The sequence below is a fragment of the Gobius niger genome (genome assembly GCF_951799975.1).
Source record: "Gobius niger genome assembly, chromosome: 20".
Lineage (NCBI taxonomy): Eukaryota > Metazoa > Chordata > Actinopteri > Gobiiformes > Gobiidae > Gobius > Gobius niger.
In genome coordinates, this window is record NC_136871.1 from 4,171,496 (window position 1) to 4,196,377 (window position 24,882).

General features: G+C 43.5%; 1 protein-coding gene across 1 annotated transcript in view; it reads left to right on the top strand.

Moving 5' to 3' along the window:
* Nucleotides 1-12,834: 12,834 nt before the first annotated feature.
* Nucleotides 12,835-24,882, top strand: part of angpt4 (angiopoietin 4) — a 75,180-nt gene continuing 63,132 nt past the window's right edge. The window contains exon 1 of the mRNA XM_079579295.1: nt 12,835-13,521. Coding sequence (XP_079435421.1) covers nt 13,141-13,521 — 381 coding nt within the window. The 5' untranslated portion in view covers nt 12,835-13,140. The remainder of the gene's footprint in view (nt 13,522-24,882) is intronic.

Sequence of the window (24,882 nt, forward strand, 5' to 3'; positions counted from 1 at the left end):
AAAACCTGTCAAACCCGCAGAGAGACGGACTTCACAACTGTCAAACCAAACACCACATTTTAAAACACGTAAAACAATCATTCAGTATACACATTCAAATTACAATGGCTATTTCTGCCGTATTTGCAGCGTAATGTTTCTGCTTGACCTCGTCCATCCTCTATTATCAGCATCGCTTTTGTGAAACATTTAGCCAAAGCTGATATGGCGCTATAAACACTATCACGGCTAATGGTGGGAACTGCGCGTCCATCCCGGTGAAGTATTTGAACTTTCTTCTTTAGGTATCCTTTACTCCCCGTCTGAGTGCATTCCTGTTTGATTACATCTCATGCAAATCGACGGGAAAAGTGAAAATGCTATGACTCGTCTTAGATGTTCCGGCAGCGCAGTCCCCATTAGCGGTGTGCGGCGTGACATGCATTTTCGTTTTTGACACGGCATTTTCAGATTTAGTGAATGCTGAACATTGATTTATTATAAGTCGGCAACTCAACAATTCAAGAAGTAAGCAACACTTTTCCTTTGCTATTGTGGCAGATGGAGGCTTAAATAATTAGATCTTATGATGTATACATGCCTTTTAGTCATGTGACTTTTGTTGTTATGGTGGCCATTTTGAATACCGAAGTGCAATTATGCAGTACTACAACATGTAACAATATCTCTACTCAGGATATAAAGGAAAGACAACTGATCGATTGTAATCATCGCTCAAGAAGATAACAGTAAAAACACGGCCCCAGAAACCAGTGAGTCAGTGTTTAAGATGTTAGCATGCTACCGGTTAGCATTTAGCTTCAACAGCTCAGCTCTGACCTCTCCAAGAGAAAGACCTGAACCACACTCCAAACCTTGGATACAACATGTGACTGAGGTCAGAGCTGAGCTGTTGCTGTAGTATTTCCTCAGTGTTCATGTGTTTTGACAGTTGGTGGACAGTTGCTAACCGGTAGCATGCTAACGTCTTGAGCAGCTGAAACACTGACTCAGACTGAGACTCTGTTGACATGACAAACTGTAAAAATCACAGAGAAAGGTTTTCTGTTTCTTCTTTCATGTCTTAATTTAGTCTGAGTGAAGCAGATCTTTTGTAAATTCTGCTGTAGCTCGACAGACAGCGCTGCTACGTTTGTGCCACATTTACTGTTTTTTTTTTCACACAAACGTGCGTCTCTGGAGCAAGTTGGTGCCTGCAATACTTCTCCCAGTCGTCTTGCTTGATGCCTGCTTTACACATCGATACTAGAGCGCCTTAACACAGTCCGGCTAGTGCGCTCCCCTTTCTCTGCTTGGGGCCATCATGGTCTGACTCCTCTGTGGGCGTGATGTCAGGGGTGAAAGTTCAGATACACGAAACAATAGGGGCCTTTTACAGGCTGGAGTGCGAAGTAGACCCCACAATACTACTCTATACTTTCATATGTTTTGTTCTCTGGCGACATATTGACAAGTGGTATCCAAGTGTGGCATGAAAGGCGATTGAGATGACGCTGTAATTCAACCTTTCTGGGAAGCCGTTGCGGCTAAAGAGCGTAGAAATATACGGCGCATGTGCAGACGGTATACAAAACTTGACATTTTCTTTACACTCCTGTAACATCTGAATTTTCGTAAATCCTACAAACTCCAAACTTTCCAGTCTTGTTCAGGGACAGGGATTTCTTCATTAAAGGTCAATTACTTTATTGGAATCAGTGTTGATTTCGTCGACTAAAATATAAAGTCTTCATTTTAGTCAAAGTAAAGTTATTTTTGACAACTAAAATTGGACTAAAACTAAATTTAAAGACTAAAACTATGACTAAAATGTCCAGATATTTTAGTCGACTAAAATAAGACTAAATAAAAATGAAAAGGAGAGACTAAAATCATCCAAACTTCTATTGTCCGTCTGAAAGAGCCTCAGATCATGTAAATTCTCTGTCAAAGGATCAGCTCTGAGCTTTGTTCATGTGGAGCAGCTCCATGAAGCAGAGGAACAAGATTAAATATGATTATAATGAATATTATCAATGCAAAGTCGACTAAATTAGTCTTAAATTTAATCGACTAAATTTACTTGCAATTTTAGTCGACTAAAACTAGACTAAAATCGAATTACATTTTCGTCAAAAGACTAAGACTAAAACTAAATTAAAATATGTGGTCAAAATTAACACTGATTGGAATATTTTTCACTTAAAAACTGCTTGCTAATCAAGATCTAAAATCAGCTCTGAAACAAATATCTGTAACTAACATACAAACGTAAATGTAAATGCGTAATTTCTCGGTTGACTGCTCTGTATGGAGAACTTGCATCATGCGATCACTGTTAACACAAAACCTGACTTCTCCAATTATTTCCCCTTAGAGGTCTTCAGAATTTCACACAAAGAACTGCCCAGATGCTAAAAGGGACTATGCAGAGTTTAAAGAGGGGGTATTCTGCTTTTTTCAGTCCCATAGCACCAGTCTATATCACACTACAATGATGACCAAACCTTCTGTTGGTCTGTAAATGCAGTAAATTAGAATAACTGCCTTGTATAAAATTGCTCTTTCAAAATGGCTGTAGTGAATGTCTTGAAATAGGCCTCTGTCTCTTTAAGAACCTCTGACCCTTTCAGACACGCCCCCTCCACACGCTGTCTGTGGCATCAGTGGGGAGGGGGTTCTGCTGAGGAGCAGTGGTTGGTTACTCGGCTGGGGACGAAAGCTCGGAGGCGTCTCCAGGAGGTGGGGGCGTTCCTAGGAGGACTCAGGCAAACCTATCCCTAAAATGGCCGCCATCAGAGTTTTTACAGATTACTCAAAAATACGTGAATGTGCCAAGGCAACACTTCAGGCATGTTTTTAATGAGGGAATGACATAATAACACGATGTAAAGCTTGAAAAAGTCGATTTTGCACAATGCCTCCCCTTTAAAAATGTTAAAATGATGTATTTTCCACCCTCTACATGTCCTCATGTGAAGAATGAGCTCAGACTTAATAACCACAACTGCCTCTAAAATCCTGCCCTGTCACTCAAAAAGGTGTTAATTCGGGTCGAAGTGCCGTCATGCACAAGCATAATATAGAACCTGCAGCTACGTGTAAGACCTGAGGTGGCAGTAGTGAGCATAAAATGACCAACTTGCATCTAGCCCCCTTAATTTTTTTGTGTTAATATTCTGGGGCAACCAACTCATGTTCGTAGGACTTTGGCTTATTTATTGTGTCAGATTATGTTCATACATTTTTGATACAGAGATCTCTCCGAGACGTCCCCTGGAGATAAGGCAAGTCTTCAGGGGTCTCGGTGAAAACTAACCGGTTTCCGCATGGTCTCAACCTGACGTTTTTGTGTTCAATGTCTCCGAGACCTGTCGGATATCAAGGAGATCTCAAAGAGTCGTATGGAGTTTCTTTGAGATCTCCTTGGTATCTGACATGTCTCGGAGACATTGCAGGGACGTCACAGAAACGTCTAACAGGTTGAGGACAACAGATTCATGACACAACTGCTTGAGACCGCGTCGACCTCTCAGAGACCATGGGACTTTTCCAAGTTTCCACATGGTCCGCTGAAATCAAACTTGTTCGTTTTCACTGAGACTGCCTGGAGACTCATAGGGCCAGATCTTGTGACTGGCGCAGTCCGTGCGCAACTCTAAATGCAACGAGGCGCACGCGCGATCTTGCATGTGGCGTAGGTATTGCGCTAAAGGCTGCGCCGCTGGGGAGAGGCCGTGGTTCAATACAAGCAGCACAATTGAAAACAAAAGCGAAATTGCCTTGAAAAGTCTGTTTGAGCGTCGGTTACGCACGGGTTTACTTTGATAGATCAACACGCACACCCCGAACACCAAAACAACAACAGTTTTCCATAAATAAACCACATATGCCTTCAAGTGCCACAACACCAGGTCTAATCTGAGTTTGAAGGACATTTCCATCGTGTGTTAATGTTTACCTCCTGATGATGCTCCTTGTGCAGAGCAACTTTTTTTTTTCCAATTCAGCCGCTCCAAGAATCCTGCAGCTGTAGCGCAAATGTTCCAATACGCTATGGTTTTCTTGCAACCACTGCATAACTCTGCAACTCCTCCACAGCCGATATGACAGTTTCTGATCTATTAAATCCTGTATATTTCGTATCTTTGCGCATTCGAACGGTGTCCAGCGCGAGGCTGCTGCCTCTCTGTCCCGCCCGCTCAACTTGGATCTGCAGTGAGTGGCTGCAGCAGCGGAGGGACACTTGTATTTCTTTAATCTTTATTAAACATTGCGCTGCATCATGCATGTTACACGTTTACAAGAGAACCCCCCCTCCCGACCCACCGCCTTCCGCAGGTCTGGGGAAAGCATGGGGAGGGGGCGGCACCACAACATCACAATGCGAGTCTGTCCCCCCCTCCTGTCCTGCCCACTTTTTGCGCCAGGTATGACACTGAAGATTGCAAGGAGCGCCACTCGTCTTCTCTACAGCCTGCGCTATGAACCACAAGATCTGGCCCCTTCTCTCTTGGAGGCGTCTTGGAGACATCTCCACGTGAAGCGGCAAATTGAGTCTCCAACCAGTCTCCAGGCCGGTGAAACAGACCCTTAAGAGTTGTTCTTGACTGCTATGAAATGTATTTGTTGTCCTGTTTGGCCTGTTTTTTTTATAAGCCTGAATAGCTGCTCTCTTTCAGCACTCTCTCAGGCCTTGTTCCCATGAGAATGATCCTGTCCCGGGCCAGGAGCCAGCCTCAGGGTAACCCCGGCGCTCCCCCCAGAGGAGCAATCAGACAACATGAAGAGATCGACCCCGGACCGGCCAGGGCTGGAGCAGAGCTGTAACACTAGACAGAAGGGCAAAGGACGGCCTCGGAGCAAGTCAAAATAGAAGTGGGTGGTGAGATGTTGAGGTCTTAGCGAAGTCTTCTTCTAAATCTTTTATCCTATTTGTTTTTACTCAAACAGCGCTTGAAGTTATTCTGTAATATTTAAAAGACTATAGACTGTATATTTACAGTCTCACATTTAGTCTCGTAGTGAAATCCTTTTTGTTCCTTTGCAAATATTTGTGAACAAAGACCGCTTTATGTCATTATTCTGAACACGGCATTACCAAAACAACAAGCGTCTGGATTTAACTGTTCCAGTTAATGAAACTGTGAGTGAGATTCTGACTTTGAAAGTGCATAGAAAAGTAATGTAAAATTCTGTATGCAAAGTTTTTTTTTGCTAATTTATAAAACACATTGAGTTGCCTTGTGTACGAATGCGCGGCCGCTGGCTGCTCTGCTTTATGCCATTGCCATTGCTCCGCCATTGCTGTAGTACCTCCATATCGCCGTTGGTCTCTCATTGAAAAGCATTGGACTTTAGACACGTTAAAAACAAATTTAAAGCGTGGTCCCAATTTTTTTAGAACTATGTAGAGCTAGATATTCCTCCTGTGATAACACTGGTTAGCTACAATTAAGGGGACCAGGCTGCTTTTCATAAGAAGAATTTTTGAAATCTCGTACTTAATGAGGATCGGACTGTTAGCATTGGAGCTGCGCGAGCTACACGTCACGCAAGGGCCGAGTCTACGGAGAAGATCCCGTTCTTATGCCCTTTTTAGGAACATGCTTTGTCAGAGCTGGGGAGGAGGAGTCTGTAAATCCGCCAGAGATGAGTCAATTAAAGCACATTCTGGTAGCCTACAGTGGGATTATTTCTGCTTCCCATTTAAAAGGCCTCCCGCGGGATGTGTTCCAGGCATGTCCTAGTGGGACAAGGCCTCATGGGAAGACCCAGGACACGCTGGTGGGACTATGTCTCCGAGCTGGCCTGGTATCGCCTCGGGGTCCCCCCAGAACAGCTGGAGGAGGTGTGTGTGGACCGGGAAGTTTGGGCATCTCTGCTGAGACTGCAGCCCCCGCGACCCGGCCCCGGATAAAGTGGAAGAAAATGGATGGATGGATAAAACGCACTGAGTTGCCTTGTGTACGAAATGCGCAGTATACGTGAATAAAGTTGCCTTACTGAAAAGTGAACTCTTCTTCTGATCGCACGTCTTTCTGTTATTCCATCAATAAAACTTTTCAATCGATTTGGCCCGAAACCCAGTTGGTCAGACTTGTGTCCAGAGATGAGTCAGTTAAAGCACATGAGCCTCCAGTGGGATTATTCCTGCTTCCCATTAAAAGGCTTCAGCTCCAGTGCGCACACGTGCACGAGTATGAGCGTTCATGATCGTGCACGTTTATGCGCACCTTCCACAAGAACTCAAGCACACAAACAAGTTGTTTTGCATAAATATCGTGAGAAGTTGCTTGTGCTGATTTCATTCTTATCTTTGTCATTTCTGAAGAAATTAACTATTTCAAAAGTACCAGACATGACTTCCTTAAAGTGGCTTCCCCTCCCACGTTTCTCAGCAGTGTTTCTGAAAGATGCGTTCCTCATATTGCAGCTATTTAGTTTGTGGGGAGAAGCGCAAAGTTTCACGTTCAGTTTGTTTTCTATAAATACCACCTTGAGAGCCCCCTGATCTGAGGTTGCTGCAGTCGGTCAGGTCTAGGTTCATCAACACTCTGTGCCCAAAGAATGAGATCAGCTGAACATCCGGAGGAGGAGCTGGATTGTCCGCCATAGAGTCCAGATCCTAACCCCTTTGAGAATCTTTGGAATGTGCTAGAGAAGGCTTTTTGCGGCGGCCACACTCTCCCATCCAGTGTTAATTTCGTTGACTAAAATATTTAGTCTTAATTTTAGTCAAAGTGATATTTTTGACGACTAAAATTGGACTAAAACTAAATTAAAAGTTTCTCATGAGACTAAAACTGTGACTAAAATGTCCAGATATTTTAGTCGACTAAAATAAGACAAAATAAAAATGAAAAGGAGAGACTAAAATCATCCAAACTTCTATTGACCGTCTGAAAGAGCCTCAGATCATGTAAATCCTCTGTTAAAGGATCAGCTCTGAGCTTTGTTCATGTGGAGCAGCTCCATGAAGCAGAGGAACAAGATTAAATATGATTATAATGAATATTATAAATGCAAAGTCGACTAAATTCGTCTTAAATTTAGTCGACTAAATTGACATGAAATTTTAGTCGACTAAAACTAGACTAAAATTGAAAAGATTTTTTTGACTAAATCTCGACTAAAATTACATTACATTTTAGTCAAAACTAAAACTAGACTAAAACTAACACTAAAGCTAAATTAAAATATGTCAAAATTAACACTGCTCCCATCATCAATACAAACCTTGGTCCAAAGAAAGCACTGTTGCTCTTTTAGTGCTGCTAGTATTTTAGGATTGGGGCAGCTGTGGTGGACAGATGAGCAGACGGCGTGTGGAGAAGGTCCTGGGAGGTGGAGGTATTGGAGAGGATGGTCTAGACTCTAGCCAGTCACAGAGATATGATGGAGCCAGGTTGTTGAGGGCTTTGTTCGTGAGCAGGCAGTAAAAAGTCGCTCCGACGATCTTGTGGAAGCCGACAAGAAACTACATGGTTTTGTGGCGATACGTCAACTTTTGTTCGGGCAAATGCTGCTCTAGCGTATGTGATTTTACTTAGTGATGTATATTTTTTGGGCATTTTAAAATCTCCATATTTGATCATTTAAATGCTTCAGTAAACAATTTAAACATAACTAGTTATTCAAAGCCTTTAACATTATACAAAAAGAAGTGAAGGCTCCACATACTGCTTTTGAATAAGCAGAACAAACAGAAAAAGACTATCTAAACCCTCAAACTTCACATCATGTTGTACAGTTGTACAGTTGTGGACATAATCAGTGATAACATGAGCGAACAGTTCACAGTGTCCTCCTGGTGTGGAGCTTGTTTCTGTGGACGGGTCTGGAACTAATCTCTGTATGTTTTCAGTGTTCGCTGAGGACAGACGAGAGGCACATGCTGAACTCTGTGGGTGATGTTTTGTGTCTGATTTAGCAGATATAATGTCGAGGGAAGTGTGCACGTGGTGTAAAGAAAAAATATTTGAAGTTAGATACAGTATATTGAGGCAGGAGAATATTGTGATTGTGATATTGTGATAACATTGAGGACCACTTGATGCCACTGAAAGCAACTTAAAAATGGAAATCTCAGTAACACCTTGTTCTAAAAATAATGTATTTACAGCATGTGCCCAAAGAATGAGATCAGCTGACTGTGACTAACCTGAATGACCAGGTTAGTCCATCAATTAATTCCTTCTTCCCTGATGACACAGGCATGTTGGGGGACGACGACGTCAGGATTCATCGTGCTCACATTGTGAAAGAGTGGTTCTTAATATAATTTTCACATTGGCCACCGCAGAGTCCAGATCTTAACCCCATTGAGAATCTTTGGAATGTGCTGGAGAAGGCTTTGCGCAGTGGTCACACTCTCCCGTTAACACAAGATCTTGGTGAAACATTAATGCAGGACTGGAGCTTTTGACATTGCAGAAGCTTTATGAAACACGCCACATCGAATGAGTGCTGTAATCAAAGCTAAAAGTGATCCAACAAATTACATATACACATTCCACTTGCAGATTATATAACTGGAAATGACAGATTAATGACAAATATCCTTAAAGGAACAGGCCACCGGTTTTCTATACTGAGATATGGTCTTGCCTGATCTTAGACGAGTTCATATGGACCAGGTCTTTGTGCCTGCGGAGGAGCGTGGTAGCTTCCAACTTCACCCCCGTTTTGAGCTATAGGAACATGCTGGGAGAGGCCAAATGCTAACAACATCTTTGGCCGTTGTGCGTGACTGAGCGGACGCACAAAGACCAGACAGGTACGCATCAACTCGTCTAGGCTCAGGTAAGAACATATCTCAGTATGGAAAAACAGTGGCCTGTTCATTTAATGTGAGTTATTTTAATGTAACACTTAATGTGTCATAGTTGCTGTGAAGTACCCCCATCATCAAACATGTATTGCAAATATAGTGTTTAGATTTCAGTTTTTGCTCGTGTCATGGGTTTGAGAATGATTCAATTCTATATGTACATAAAAGTGGACATGTCATGCATATGGAGCCTAAAAATAGACTTTAAAACCTTATTTTGGTGCCTCAGCTTTGATGTTTCAGGTTTAATCATTTCAAAATATGTCTCTGTAAGAATTAAATTAAGAATTAAAGCTATTGGAATGATCTTTAAAAAATAACTTCCAGGTTGGATACGGCGTGGTTAGCAGCTCCAGCAGTGCGCAATAAACGGACTTTGATCATGTTGGATTCTGGGCTTTAAAATGTGGAGGACAGTTGTCGCAGTTGTAATCAGGGAGTACAGAACGAGGCACCGACACCGTAGAAGAAGAAACAGCTAAATTTGACAGCTTTGTCCGAGGATTCACTCAAAACTGTGTGAATGTTGTGAAATACTACTCCAGGCCTGTCTTTGACCAGGGAACAATGTTAAAACATGATTTAAACCTCAAGAAAGTCGATTTCGCATTTCCACTTTGAGTTACTCTCAGTACGCTGCTCAGAATCCTTTCTAAATCATGAAGGATTATCTTATCTCTCTTTTACTGTTGTTTCTCTGTCTTATCTCTCCACTTTGTAGGATGAAGTATCTGCTCCAGCGTCCAGACCGATCCTTCACTGGTCGGTAAAGTGCCGGGATCTGGTCTGCAGAGCATCGCTTTGTCCAGGACACGGGGACAAAGTGCCTCGTAAATCACAGAGTAGCTGCTGTGTTTAGTGTCACACTCTTCTGCCACTTCACCCCTTTTCAGTCCTCCTCTTTTGGTACTTTCCCCAAGAGCTCTTTCTCTGTAAAACTGTTAAGAATGTATGAATGATTGAAGATACCTCCCATATTTAAAGCCATACTGCGCATTACATTTTAGCCAGTAAGTAGAATAACAAGTAAAAGTGTTGTTAAAATAGTCGTTGCAGTGAGTTGAAGTAAGACAGAGGCCTAACCTGCAATTTTCCGATTTGTGGCTTTAAATGAATGGAGAATTTTATGTATCTCAAGGTCTTGTCTACGAGTGAGGGATGGATAGAGGGTGAGATCGACAGACGGATTGGTGGATGGTGGATGAAGAGGGACGTTCCTGCCCTCACCTATGGTCCTGAGATCTGGGAGAAGCTCGGAGTATAGCCACTGCTCCTTCCTGTTGAGAGGAACCAGTTGAGTGGCTCGAGCATCTGTTTTTCAGATGCTCCCTGGTCGCCTCCCTTGGTGTTCTGGTGCATCCAGACCCAGGAGACCCACTAAAGGGACTCTCTGAGCCGGCCTGGTGTCGCCTCAGGATCCCCTAGAACAGTGGTTCTCAACCTTTTGGAGCCGCGACCCCCATTATAACAGTGAAGGGGGTTCATGAACCCTTGCTCGGGTCACACCGTGAGAAATCGGAACATTAGCCTAGATACTTATAAAAAAATAAAAATAAAAAAAAAAGGGCTAAAATAAAATTCATCAAATTACGAACATATAATGGCCCTCTGGTAAAATAGCACACATGCCACAATAAAATATTATAATATATGCTAAAAAAAACTTTGTATATTTTATCTACATGATCTGGCAAACCCCCTAATTTGTCTCGCAACCCCCTTGGGGGTCCCGACCCCCAGGTTGAGAACCACTGCCCTAGAATAACTAGATGTGTTGTGAATCGATATGGAAGTCTGGGCATTTGTGCTCAGACTGCTGCCTCCATGACCCCGCCCTGGAAAAAGTAGAAGAAAATGGATGTAGGGTGGCTTTATCAAGACAAGCAAAGCTGAAACATTATAGTAATTTGACTCGTTTTAGGAAAAAAACCAAAACGAGTCAAATTTTGTTTGTTTCTTTGTTTCTTTGTTTGTTTAGATAGGAAAAGTTTTTAATAAAGGATGAAGCATATTAAGTATTCATTCATGCCTAAGACATGTATTACAAATGCTTTAAAGGGGCTAGATGCAAGTTAGTAATTTTATGCTCACTACTGCCACCTCAGGTCTTATGCGTAACTGCATCTTCTATATAAAGCTTGTGCATGACGGCACTTCGGACCAATGGCCGCTGGCTGCTCTGCTTTATGACCACGACACTGGGGGCCGCCATTGCTCTGCCATTGCTGTAGTACCTCCATATCACCGCTAGTCCCCCATTGAAAAGCATTGGAGTTTAGACCCCTTAAAAACAACTTTAACGCCTGGTTTCAATTTTTTCAACACTAGACTAGGCTAGATGTTCCTCCTGAGATAACGCTGGGTTAATCACAATATATGAAACCAGGCTGGTTTTTCGTAATATGAATTTTTGAAATCTCGTACTTAATGAGGCTCGGACTGTTTGCATTGGAGCAGCGCGAGCTACACGTCACGCAAGGGCGGAGTCTACGGTGAAGATCCCGCCCTTATGCCCTTTTTAGGAACATGCTTCGTCAGAGCTGGGGAGGAGGAGTCTGTAAATCCGCCATGAATTCCCCCACGAGCGTGGTCATTATGGTAAACGGGGAGGAGTTATTTTTTACAGTCTATGCTTCGGACCCGAATTAAGTGACAGAGCAGGATTTTAGAGGCAGTTGCAGGGGCGGACTGGCCATATGTCCATTCTGGAAGAGCACAGAAGGGCCACTGGCTCTAGGGCCACCGGTCTGACCTCTCACTTTATACCTGACCCTTACCCCCGGGCACAACCGAGCTTTACCCAAATCTAAAAGCTTAAAAGAAAAGCATCCAAAAACAAAAATGTGCTGGAAAAGCAACAAAAAAGTGACAAAAACACAACAAAATGTGACGAAAACGTGACGACAAACCAATGAAAAAAGTGATGAAAAAACAACAAAAACATGACAAAAAAAAACGAAAAACAAGAGACGCAAACACAACGAAAAAGTGACTAAAAAAGTGACTAAAACAGGCCAAAAAGCAACAAAAACAAACAATAACAAACAAAAATGCTTTTCTAGATTTTAGCTTTCAAATGAGGCGTTACAGTGGTGCTCTCCAGTCAAGAAGCCTTAAGATTTGGGTAAGGCCGGACTGGAGAAAATGCTCTCGGTTAAAGGGACTAAAAGGAGTTTAAAAATGTTAAAATCATGTATTTTCATCCCCCTACATGATTCAGCCATGTCCTAATGTGTAGAATGAGCTCAGACCTGTTCACCACAACTGCCTCTAAAATCCTGCACTGTCACGCAAAAACGTGTTAATGCTGGTCTGAAGTGCCGCCATGCACGAGCTTAATATAGAAGCTGCAGCTACACGTATGACCTGAGATGGCAGTAGTGAGTGTAAAATGGCTAACGTGCATCTCACCCCTTTGAGCCGGGCGGTAAGAGGTTTTTAACATATGCATTTGTGGAAGAGTCTTATTTACGCTAATTTGGGCCAGGCTGACCAGAGTCCAGGGCTGTTTTTCAGTCCCAGTCCGCCCCTGGGCAGTTGTGGTGAACAGGTCTGAGCTCATTCTAATCTACACATTAGGACATGGCTGGAACATGTAGGGGGATGAAAGTACTTGGTTTAAACATTGCAAATATGGAAGCCAGAATCTATAAGTGCAGTGTATTTATTGGCGGTAAGGGCTATAGGTCACTTCTCAACACCGTGCACATGAGCTTTGAAACTGCATGCAATTAACTGGGATGAGCAGATCGGTCTGTGTTTCAGATTTGCTCGACTACCTCCGACTTACACAAAACAGGATATTTGAAGTAGTGCATCTTTAGCCCTGAAACTGCAGCAAAATGTTGAACACAGTGGCACCAGCAATTCTCTTTCTTATTTGCCCAATCCTTCTTTTAGCTCCCCTCTCTCTCTCTCTCTCTCTCTGTCCACAAACCCCGCTCTCACCCCTCCTTCTCCTCCTCTGTGGGGTTGTCCTGTCTCTCTCACATGTTTCCTTGGCCTGTCCCAGATAAGAGCAGGGGGGAGCCGAAGCAGTTCTCTTGGCCACTTAGGACACTGACAAACCTCTCTTTCTGGATATTGCAGTTTGCTTTCACATTTTTCCTACACCCATGAATTATTTGTGATTGCTTTTTCACAATGGATGTCATTTTCAGTGGGATACAGCAAGTGTGATGTGGAGACACCTGTTGCCCTTAAATGTGCTTTTCGCAGACAAAGTTAACGCATTTGTCAGAAAGGGATAATTCAGCGACTTCAAGCATGGATGGACTCCAAATGCACCATGTCCTAAAGTGAAACGTCTCTACCTTCGAAAGAGCGACATGAAGCGTTGTAATTTCATTTGGTGCTCTCTGCTTGTAGCGTGGACTGCGTCTGTTGTCGCCGACGCCGCGGGGGCTTCAAGTTCGGACCGGGGCCTCGGGAAAAGCCAGAGGAGGGACAAGTCCGGCGGGGGAGCGGAGAAGAGGAGGAGGCTGCATCGCATCCAGCATGGACAGTGCAGCTACACCTTCGTGTTGCCGGAGTTGGACGGCTGTCAGGGCAGAGAGCAGCTCGCGGGGCCCAGGACTGCGGGGGCCGGTGTGGTCCAAAGAGATTCGCCCCCTCCTCCTCCCGCACCAGCAGCAGACGGCGACGGGTCCATGCAGAAGATACAGAGGCTGGAGAACACCATGGAGAACAACACGCTGTGGCTGCAGAAGGTAAGGCGCGGATTGGGGGGAAAAAAGTGCCATGTAAGCAATCAGTTGTGCCATGTGGGTTAAGTTGCTGCTGGTGTGCATGGTGAATTCCTTCTTGGTTTCCAAACGCAGACTTCAGCTCCAGACTTAAGTAAGTGGGTTGAACGGGGGCTGAACATGGGCTGGACAGACACCCATGGCGAATGGCGATGTTAGCGGAACAGGCCACCGTTTTACATACTGAGATATGCTCTTACCTGAACTTAGACGAGTTGATACGTACCTATCTGGTCTTTGTGCGTGCCCTCAATCTAGAGGTTAGATTTTAGGCCCGAGCCCGGCCCGAGTTACACGCATCACCTTTTTAGTTTCATTAATACGAAATCTGATCATAACCTTCTTTAAAATGGACGAATAGTTTACTACTCTTGTGGAAAGACATAAACTTTAGTAACAACTGTTATTAAGCAGCGCGAGCAGAGCATGCAGTGCACACGTGAACGTGGCCCCGCCCCCGCCCGCAGCATCATTCTCACAAATATGATTGCACGCCTCAGTCAGGTCTGACTCTGCAGCACTCCACGCACGGGCTGTCCGGTCTGGTGTTCTGCAGACCTTTTGGGCAGAGCTGCGTGATCATGTGTTCAAAGGAATAGGCCATGACAGGTATGTATCAACTCATCTAAGCTCAGGCAAGAACATATTTCAGTATGTAAAAGCGGTGGCCTGTTCCTTTTAAGGAGGAAAAGATGATGCCACTGGAGCAACTATGGCGCTACAGTCGCGCACATGCAAGATGACAGTTTTGTTTAGACCAACGCTGTTCTAGCGCCTGGCGGAAGATCGGGCCCCTAATGTGTTTCTTGTGTATCGAAAGAACACAATAACAGCAGTAATCCTTCACTATATTTCCTAATGCATGTGCAGGGAAACCATTTCAGTGTGGTATTTTCTTGTTCAACACCTCCCGCTCGTCTCATTTTTGCTCACTCACAGGCACAGCCCACTTACTTATTACATTGAATACATCCCATAGACAAGCCTCATTTTTATAATTCATTTTATGAGGCGGTCTCTCCATGTTCGATCCATTGTTTCTCTCCAATTCCTGGTGATTTGCTTTAAAGCTGGTTTTCTGAGAACCCAAAGAAGACATTGCTCTCCCATTCTCATTTTTCTGAAGAACCTTGAATGAAATGTATACAAAACAGCCTATATTCATTCTGCCACATGTTTAGTGTTAGTTTGCCATTGTTCTGGTCTTACAGTCTCATATGCTGCTCTTCAATGAATGAATGAAATATAAAACAGGCTGCCCGGACACTGTAAGTTATAGTGCATTAATGTGAAAGAGTTTTAGTCAAGTTTTCGAGCCATGACAAATACTGTAAGTGTTGAGAAGAAACAGGTATGACAGTACAAGGGCAAAAAATGTTGTCATTGACCCACGTTGTGTAACAGAAGTGGATTTGCGTCAGTGTGTTGTAATTTAAAGCAGTAATTTTCAAATTGTGGTTCATTCATTGTGGTGTAAAGCGGACTTTCCAGTTCCATTCTCTTTAGTTTCTTCATCCATGTCCCTGTAATGCTAACATGTCCGCTCTGACTTTATTTGATGACAACAGTAGGCTTCCACTTGTTGCAGTGTGAGAGGACAAACTCCCCGAAAAGAACTTCAATAATAAAAAGGATGCTCGAATAAACTAGTTGGCTAATACAGGAGTAGCTTTAGACATTCGTGCAAGCAGCAAAGCTTACGCAAGCATGAGACTTGTTGTACAAAAACAACATTAGAAAAGTTCCATGTTATCACCGATCCATGGGGCAAAATATGTCCTTGAACATCCCAAGGCTTTTATCATCGCGGCAACTTCCCCCAGGGCCGAACTTTAGCGACGAGTCAGGGAGAAGAGTGAGGGGACTCAGTTTTGTCTGTTAATAATATATTTATGTTATAATTATAATAATGCATCGGTTTTATATAGCGCTTTTCTGGACACTCAAAGACATTTTACATTGCATTATTCATTCACTCCATACTTGGTGGTGGTAGCCACAGCTGCCCTGGGGTAGACTGACAGAAGCGAGGCCCATCCGACCCTCACCGACCACTCACTCACTCACCGCATTCCTCAGGCTTCCTGGTGTTAGCAAACGGTCTCCCATCCAAGTACCGACCAGGCCCTTTCCTGCTGAGCTTCCGAGGCTTGACGGGATCGGGCAGAGCAAAGGCGGTAGGGATGGGCGGAGCGATACCAAAGTATTGATATATCCATACCAAACGGCTACTTTTTAAGTGTCGATATTGAGCAAAAAGTATTGATACTAATTTGCATATGTAAAAGGAAGGTGGGGCAGCAATTGTCAACCCAAAAGGATGATTTATTTCTTTGTTCTGAGCCAAAACAGTCACAACAGCAAAGGATTGAACTGAGCCGGGCATATCATTCTGGTTTAGGTTCTGTTTGTTTTAGAAATGTATATTGATTGAAATACATTCACCCATATGAAATGACCAGTATCGTATCGGTATCGTATCGGTTCCAAAAAATGTGCTATCGCCCATCCCTAAAAGGCGGTATGACAGTTTGGCATAAAGAAAGTTGAACTAATGAACTTCTGAACTAATGAATGAGACGGTGCTTATTCTTGCGTGCTGGCAATTTCCAGGCCTTAGACAATGTTTGATCAGGACTTGGGTGTTTGGGGGAAATCAGAAATGTTGAGAGTAACCCCTAATTCCACAGAAATTCATTGCCCATTTGAGGGAAATATATCCATCCATCCATCCATCCATCCATCCATCCATTTTCTTCCGCTTTATCCGGGGCCGGGTCGCGGGGGCAGCAGTCTCAGCAGAGATGCCCAAACTTACCAGTCCACACACACCTCCTCCAGCTGTTCTGGGGGGACCCTGAGGCGACACCAGGCCAGCTCGGAGACATAGTCCCACCACCGTGTCCTGGGTCTTCCACGAGGCCTCTTCCCACTCGGACATGCCTGGAACACCTCCCGCGGGAGGCGACCTGGAGGTATCCGGAACAGATGCCCTATAGCCACCACAGCTGCTCCTTTCGACGTGAAGGAGCAGCGACTCTACTCCGAGCTCCTCCCGGGTAACTGAGCTCCTCACCCGAGCTCGAAGGGTGCGCCCAGCCACCCTGCGAAGGAAACTCATTTCGGCCGCTTGTATTCGCGATCTTGTCCTTTCGGTCATTACCCAAATCTCATGACCACAGGTGAGGGTGGGAAATATACAAATTATAAATGAGAGCACCTGACAGAACCCAATGTCACTGATAGACCTTGGATTGAAGACTCAACTGAAGACTCAATAGTTTATCGACGATTCTCTGCTTGACTGTGGCAGTTCTTTCCTCTTGGCTGAGCACAATTCGCTTAAGCATTATGATCATGGTTCACTTAAGCACAAATGGCAACATGTCACAGCAGGAAAATGGGGGGACTAGAAGCCAATTACGCACACTAATGATGCATAATTACTTCCATTGTAATAACGCGGCCTGAAGTGTTCTGGATCAAAGCCGCTTCTTGTGCCCCTTCCTTCAAATAACTCCAGACTCAACAGGCGTGCTCTGGTTGGACTGTGTTTTTCACACTTTTTTCTTCTCATCTCGACTAGATTGAATCGCAAAAGTGGGCTGCAGACTGAGTACACTGTGGCAAAGGTTTTTAAAACGTCGTCAATGGACTTTCCTCTGGACGTGTTGCCTCTCAAACAAGAAGCTGTTATGGAGCACGATGGAGATCTTACACAGTGCACAGACATTAAGGCTGCATAATATATCGCAATAAAAAATATTGTATTGCGATATTAGGTGATACAATAGCCGTATCCCAATTGGGCTCCTGTGTTTCCAAACTCAAACAGCCATGCCCCCGAACACTTTTATTCTGGTACAGTAGAATTTCACTCTATCTTTCTGTTGCTTGAAATCGCCTTTACCAAATCCATCTCGTTTCCCTAAATGAACTGTTTCTCTTTCTCCACCTTATCAACATTATTCCACCTTTAGTTCCCGGTCTTGCGCCTCAGAGAGAGCACAGCTGTGGCCCAGAGCCAGATGAGTAGCATTAGGACTTAATGAACAGTTTTTCTGCCCCCCCCTTCTGCACTTCCTCAGCCGGTGACAGCGAGGCTCGCACACAGGCGGGAGTGATTTCGGCTCCAACAGGTGATGCCGATCTCCTCAATCCGATTATGCCTAAAGAAAACAGCGGTTGAAGGAGCCTGACTCACATTCATCATCATTATACGGGGGAATGACTAATGCCACAGCTTGAGCCGGCGCAGGCCTGATCCATCATGGGCTGCACCGGGCGTGGAGCGTTTACACACAGCTCCGTGAGTCTGTGCGTGTTCAAGGGGGACGACGGGGCCTGGAGGGTGAGGGTGGACAGAGAACACACACATTGTTGAGATAATTGTCCATGAATCTGTAGTCGTATCAAGGCGGAACAAAAATCGATCTAAAAATCTATCACACAGCATGTCATAGATACAGACGGCATCTCTGGAATCGCCCATATATGGTCATGTTTGAAAACAGTTAAGGGGGAAAACAATTTGGAGAAAAATCTAAACTTTCTCTAATTATTAAAAAACTACTTTAACCAACCCTTCATTATGAATGCAGTTTTCTACTAAATAAAGATACAACGACATGGAGAGGAGCAAAGTGGTTAAACAGCCCATAAATAATGGAGAATGCTAACTTGATGCTTCATGTTAGCATCAGGCTAATGCTAACGGTTAGCTAGCGCTAGCTACAACTGCCGTTTTTTCACTTCTACTGAACAATCTGCTGTGAGAAAATATCCATATGGGCCCGATTTAGATTTGACTTTATTCATGTGTGATAAATAAGTTCATATTCCACCAGAAAAAGGCTAAAAAGAAAGATTCTATTCTCCCCCTCGGCGAAGCCACGCCCCCTTGACGAGATGCCGTCTGTATCTATGCATTCATGGGAGTCTAGAAATATTGTCGTCCTTCATTATACTTCAAGCGATGAAGCGATGAATCGATACGATCAAGCGATGAATCGATATACAGTAATTATCGTGACTAAGGCTGGGTTTAATTTTCCTATGAATAGCCCGATATTGATTAAAATCTGTCAGCTTAGGGTTAGCAGTTATGCATATCCAAATGTCAAAGCGACAGGAGAGCTTACAGACTATATGCCAGTGTGATACCTCATTTGAAAGCCAAGACCTTCTAGTATGTAAAAACATGTGTAAGATCTGTGTGAGAGAAACACAACTTACATTACATTTGTTGTTCCTAACCCTAATCATAACCTAATCCCTGATCAGGGGAGACGTAATAGGTTAGATTGATCCTTTTAATTCGTCTTTTTCCCATCATGCATGTGACTTCCTGCATTTTTGTTTTGGTAAGGTCATGTTAAAGGAACAGGCCACAGTTTTTCCATACTGTGATATGTTTTTACCTGAGCTTAGATGAGTTGATGCGTACCTGTCTGGTCTGTGTGCCCATGAACGAGGGTGGTCGCTTCTAACTTCACCCCTGTTCGGAGCTATCGGAATATGCTGGGAGAGGCTAAATGCTAACAACATCTTTTTTCTTTTTGCGTGACTCAGGGCACACACAAAGACCAGACAGTTACATATCAACTCGTCTAAGCTCAGGTAAGAACATATCTCAGTATGTAAAAATGGTGGCCTGTTCCTTTAAATAAAACGTAAATGATAAATGCAACTGCATTGGGTTCAATCTTAATGTAAATGTTCAGATTTTTTACCAATCCACAAAGTCAGAGTTAGTTTCTACTATTTGCAGCAATTGTTCTTCTGAGAATGTCTTCCATATCCAGGTGGTGGAGGGGTTTGAGCGCCTGAATGATCCAGGAGCTCTGTTGTCGGGGGCTTCGTGCCCCTGGTCGGGTCTCCCAGGGCAAACAGGTCCTATAGGTGACGGGTCAGACAAAGAGCGGTTCAGAAGCCCCTTATGAGAGACCAACAGGCCTGGTTAGAATCATGTGGCCGTCCTTCCGTGGAAGGAGGAGCCATAAGGGGCTGGTGCAGTGTGATTTGGGCAGCTCCAACTGCTGCCCCCATGACCCGGCAACGGAAAAGTGGAAGAAAATGGATGGATGGATGGATGAATTATATTCAATGTAAATTGAATTGTATGGAATCGGGCCCTTGTGAAGTGAATAGAATAGATTTGTGAAATCCAAATCAATACAAAGCCCCAAATGTGCTGCAATTGATGCTTACGATGTCAATTTGGCCAAAGTATATTTTGTGAACCACACTACAGACCATTTATATTCAACTAATTTTGATTTTCAAGGCTTGAAAAGGGGAAGAAATGGGCTTCATTACACCTTTGAAAGCAATGCGGCATGACAAGTTAATCTCATCATGATTCATAGGCTGTCGTAAGATTATGACCTTTATATAACACATCAAATGATATATTAAGACTTAGGCAGGCTTTGCTTTCTGCATTTGGCCCAGGCTTGGAAGAAGAGGACCCAGGGACCCTTACCAGATCTCAAGTTTGCGAAACAAGAGTTGGTGATCACAGCTTCACATAATAGTCCATTGAGAAATGATGTTTGGGTTGTAGTTATTAGACACACATGGAATGAAAGAAAGTCACTCTCTGTTACAGTAGATCATATTTCCACTCTTTATTACAGGGTTACATACATTCCTGCGTGCTAATGGAGCGAGTGAGAATTTCATTATTTCTGCTGCCCACCGGAGTTGACAGGAGGCTTCTGGTCTGGATGGTTTGTGTTTCCACTCAAAGAAAGGCCTATTTTGTCAAGTGTGTACCTTGTAAAGTGCTTGACAGTGAATTTCAGCAAGAATGCCCGACACGTCACTTCGCTGCAGTTCATACAAGACTACAGGCCGATACAATGAACACCGAAAACGATACGAACCGGCAAATTTCAGACACATTTTCAGTAATAACTCCAGAGAAAGACGGATGTTTTAACCACCCACGGCGTCAAAGCTCAGAGGAGACACAGGTCACGTCCCGAGCCGAGGTCTTGAAAATAACGACACAAGACAGAGCGCCGTCTCGTCACCTCTGACCTCTGGGGTTCACGCGGGGTCAGACGTCAGGTTCTGATCACCCCACGGCTCCGCGACGTCACCGTGTCCTCTCACTGCTGCAACGTCAGGGCAGTTTCAACAAATCAACCAGCATATATAGTATAACTCGTCTCTGTTTAGCGGTATTCAGCGGTGTTACTGTATTTCTATAACATTTATTGCACTTTTATTGTGGACTCTTCAGGCCTGAAATATTTCTCTCTTTCTTTTTTTTGTACCTAGTTCCACAACTAGTTGATGTGATTGTGATTAATCTTTCAGACTTACCTCTTCAAAGGGCATCTGCAACATAGTGCGGCTCTTTGGCTGTTCTCATGCGACATTCCGCTGACTCTGTGAAAGGTTGTCTGGTAAAGTCATAGTGGTTTGGTTAAGTCCTAGTTTGGTCAGGTTTTTTGCAATGGTCTTGGTGAGTCATTCTCAGTCCTGAATATGAATTGGTTGCAGGTCTTAACACATGGAAGTGATTTGGCTAAGAATTGTTGTTCATTCTTTCTTTTTGTCCAATAAGCCTGTTGCCTCCTCTCTTGCAATTATGCAACATGAACAGGGCAACATGAACCAGTGTGTGTGTGTGTGTGTGTGTATACCGTAAATGCTCTAATATAGGCCCTTTATACTAAAGGGCATCTAGGACCAGGCCTTTATTGGAACCAGGCCACAATTAGAGACAGGCCTTTATTTCTATTTGAGCAAAACGGACGGCCAGGAAAACGAAGAAAAACATTTGTGTCCATTTGCACCTAAAATATTAGGTTCATTTATTAAAGGTATACAGGAGGATTGTCCCGAATATTAGGAAAGAACCGCCCTCTCCACTTTAAAAAAAAAAAAATGCGCATGCGCAACGCTCTACCTGCCTCCGAGGAGGAAGAATCTCCCAAAAACACTCTGGTCTTGTTTCTCTCTTCTGAAGCCTTTCTCTTCTTCTCATACACTTCAAAGACTCTTTTTCTCTTGCCCCTCTGCCATTTTCAAACGACTCGGTGCGTTCTGCAGCAGCAATGAATGGCTAACAGCGTAACTCACATAGGCTTGAAAGTGCACATGCGCAGAAATTAACAAGGGGCGAGCGCGCACGACGGCCTCAAGTAGGCATATCACCAGAATGATTGACAATTAGGAGGACCAATCGTCTTGATGATCCACCCGGAAATAGAACATCCTCCGCTATACCTTTAATTAACGTTTCAAACCCTCTCCCAGCTGCTGGAACATTGACGCCTTTTATTTTGTCGGGACAACAGGAAGTGTTTCGTTGCTGTTAGCGGAGCTTTGACATCAATGTCACTGCAGGTTTCTGTTTCGTTTTTACCGCGGACCGGATTATTTGTTGTTATCTTGTGTAAAGGCGAGTTTAGACGGAGCGTTTGTGTTTGTGATCGATCATGAGACTGACCCGAGAGAAGCTCGCGCTGATGGGAGGAGTTATTTTGAGGCGTGGGACTGACCTGCACACGGAGCAGCTGGACATGCTTTGAAGACGCGATGGTGACTTTATTAAAACCCTGGAGGGTCACACAACATTTGTTGCTTATCCTGTTTCCAAATATAGTCACTGGAGGTTTGAAAAGTGGCTAAATCTGTGTCAAAGTTACGCTGGGATCAGATCCTCCGCAGCGTCCCCCATCGGCCCGGGTTCCCGTTTGTTACTTCCTGCACGTGAGTTTTCATTTACACCAGTATGAGACAAATTCCTAACATGGGGAATATTTCTACCACTATAGTTTCTAATAAAAGCCCCGGCCTGTTTTAGAGACCGGCTTCAGTGTCTCAGAAGAAGAAATTTATAGGCCTGATCAGCTGGCATTTTGTTTACCTGACTTACTTGATGACTAAAACAAATCAAAAAGAAGTAGTGCATTTCACAAACAGGGCCCTTTCAATTCCAAGAAACCTGTAGCGCAATTGTTCCAGTTCCTCTTTCCTTACAACCACTGTATAACTCTGCAACTTCTCTTGCTCCGGTTTTAGGGATTACATTTTTTTTTCAAATGATTTGAAAGACGAAAGAGCAGAAGAAAACATCGTATCACTCGCCATCTCTGTTGTTTTGGTAGAGTGTGGCAGGGGCCGACTGGCCATATGTCCGTTCTGGAAGAGCACAGAAGGGCCACTGGCTCGAGGGCCACTAGTCCCGCCTCAACCGAGCTTTACCCAAATCTAAAAGCTCAAAAGAAAAGCATCAAAATAGCGAGATAAAGAGAATGAAAACATGAGAAAAACACAGACAAAAAAACACAACAAAAAATGATAGAAAAAATAATTAAAAATTCAACAAAGATGTGACAGAAATGTGACAAAAACTCAACCAAAGAGTGACAAAAATTCAACAAAAATGTGACAGAAATTCAACAAAAAATCAACAAAAATTCAACAAAAATTCAACAAAAATTCAACAAAAATTCAATAAAAATGTGACAAAAACTCAACAAAAATGTGACAAAAATTCAACAAAAACTCAACAAAAAATCAACAAAAATGTGACCAAAAATGTGACAAAAATAAAAAAAAAAGGTGACAAAAACTCTAAAAAATTTAACAAAAACTCAACAAAAATGTGACAAAAATGTGACAAAAACTCAAAAAAAATGTGACAAAAATTAAACAAAAATGTGACAAAAACTCAATAAAAAAATTCAACGAAAAGTGACAAAAACCTCAACCAAAGAGTGACAAAAATTCAACAAAAATGTCACAAAAAAGAAAAAAAAAGAAAAAAAAAAACATACAAAAGGTGACACAGCAACAGCGTGAGGAAAAAAAGTCAGTTTTGTGGGTCTTAGCTTTCAAATGAGGTGTTACACAGCCAAAAGAGGACAGAATGCATTTGGTTTAGGCGGGTGGTAAGAGGTTAAAATATGTATTTGTGGAAGTGTCACAATTACGCTAATTTGGGCCAGGCTGGTCAGAGTCCAGGGCTGTTTTTCAGTCCCGGTCCGCCCCTGGAGTGTGGTGACGGGTTCCGCCCCTGGGGGAATGAAGTCCCGCCTCTCGGTGCGTGATTGGACCGATGTGGGTAAAATCGTGAGATGATCGGCTGCGAGGAGCTGGTTCTTCCTTTGAACAGAAGGGAGGAGTGTCTGGCAGGCCAGGCAAAGCTCCTGCAGGTGCAGACTGTGGTTGTGTCCTTGTGCAAGACACTTCACCTTCACCTATGTGTGAGTGGTTGGTGGTGGTCGGAGGGACCGTTGGCGCAGATGTGAGCAGCCTCGCTTCTGTCAGTCTACCCCAGGGGAAACTGTACCTACAAATGTAGCTTACCAGCATGGAGTGAATGAGGCCCCCTCCCTTTCATGGGTGAAGCGCTTTGGGTGTGGCTTGTGTCATATGAAAAGCGCTATACAAATAAGATTCCTTTCCCTTCTAATTAAGAAAGGGTAAATGTGTGTATTTGAGTGGTGTCCCGCGCAGAGGGCGACTGCCTCTCACTCCCCACCGCCTCTCACTCATCTCGGATCGGACTTTACAGCGAGTGGCTGCACAACTGAGCGGAGGGACAGCTTTATTTCTGTATGCTTTATTAGACATTGCGCATGTTATAAAGCTTTTATATTTTTCTCTTTCAAAAGTTTTATTACCTCTCGCCCCCGTTTCCTCTTCTTGACAGCAGGGGCGGACTGGCTATATGTCCATTCTGGAAGAGCACAGAAGGGCCACTGGCTCGAGGGCCACTAGTCCCGCCTCAACCGAGCTTTACCCAAATCTAAAAGCTAAAAAGAAAAGCATCAAAATATCGAGAAAAAGAGGATGAAAACATGAGAAAAACACGGACAAAAAAACACAACAAAAAATTATAGAATTTTTTTTTTTTTAAAACAACAAAAATATGACAAAAATGTGGCGACGTGATGAAAAGTTTCCATCACTCTCGTAGGTCTTAGCTTTCAAATGAGGCGCTACATTGTTGATCTCCAGTCGAGAAGCTTTTAGATTTGGGTAAAGCCCAGTACAAAAAAACATAAATCTAAAAGGAATTCCGTGGAGTATGGTGTACCACAAGGTTCAATTTTGGGTCCATTATTATTTATTATTTATATTAATGATTTTGCTTCTGTTTCTACGATCACCTTTTCCGTTCTTTTTCAGTCAAAATAATAATAATAAAAAGCCGAACTGGGGAAAATGCACTCGTTATTGTTAGGGCGGGTGGTTAGAGGTTAATACATACGTATTTGTGGAAGTGTCACATTTACGCTAATTTGGGCCGGGCTGGTCAGAGTCCAGGGCTGTTTTTCAGTCCCAGTCCACCCCTGCTTG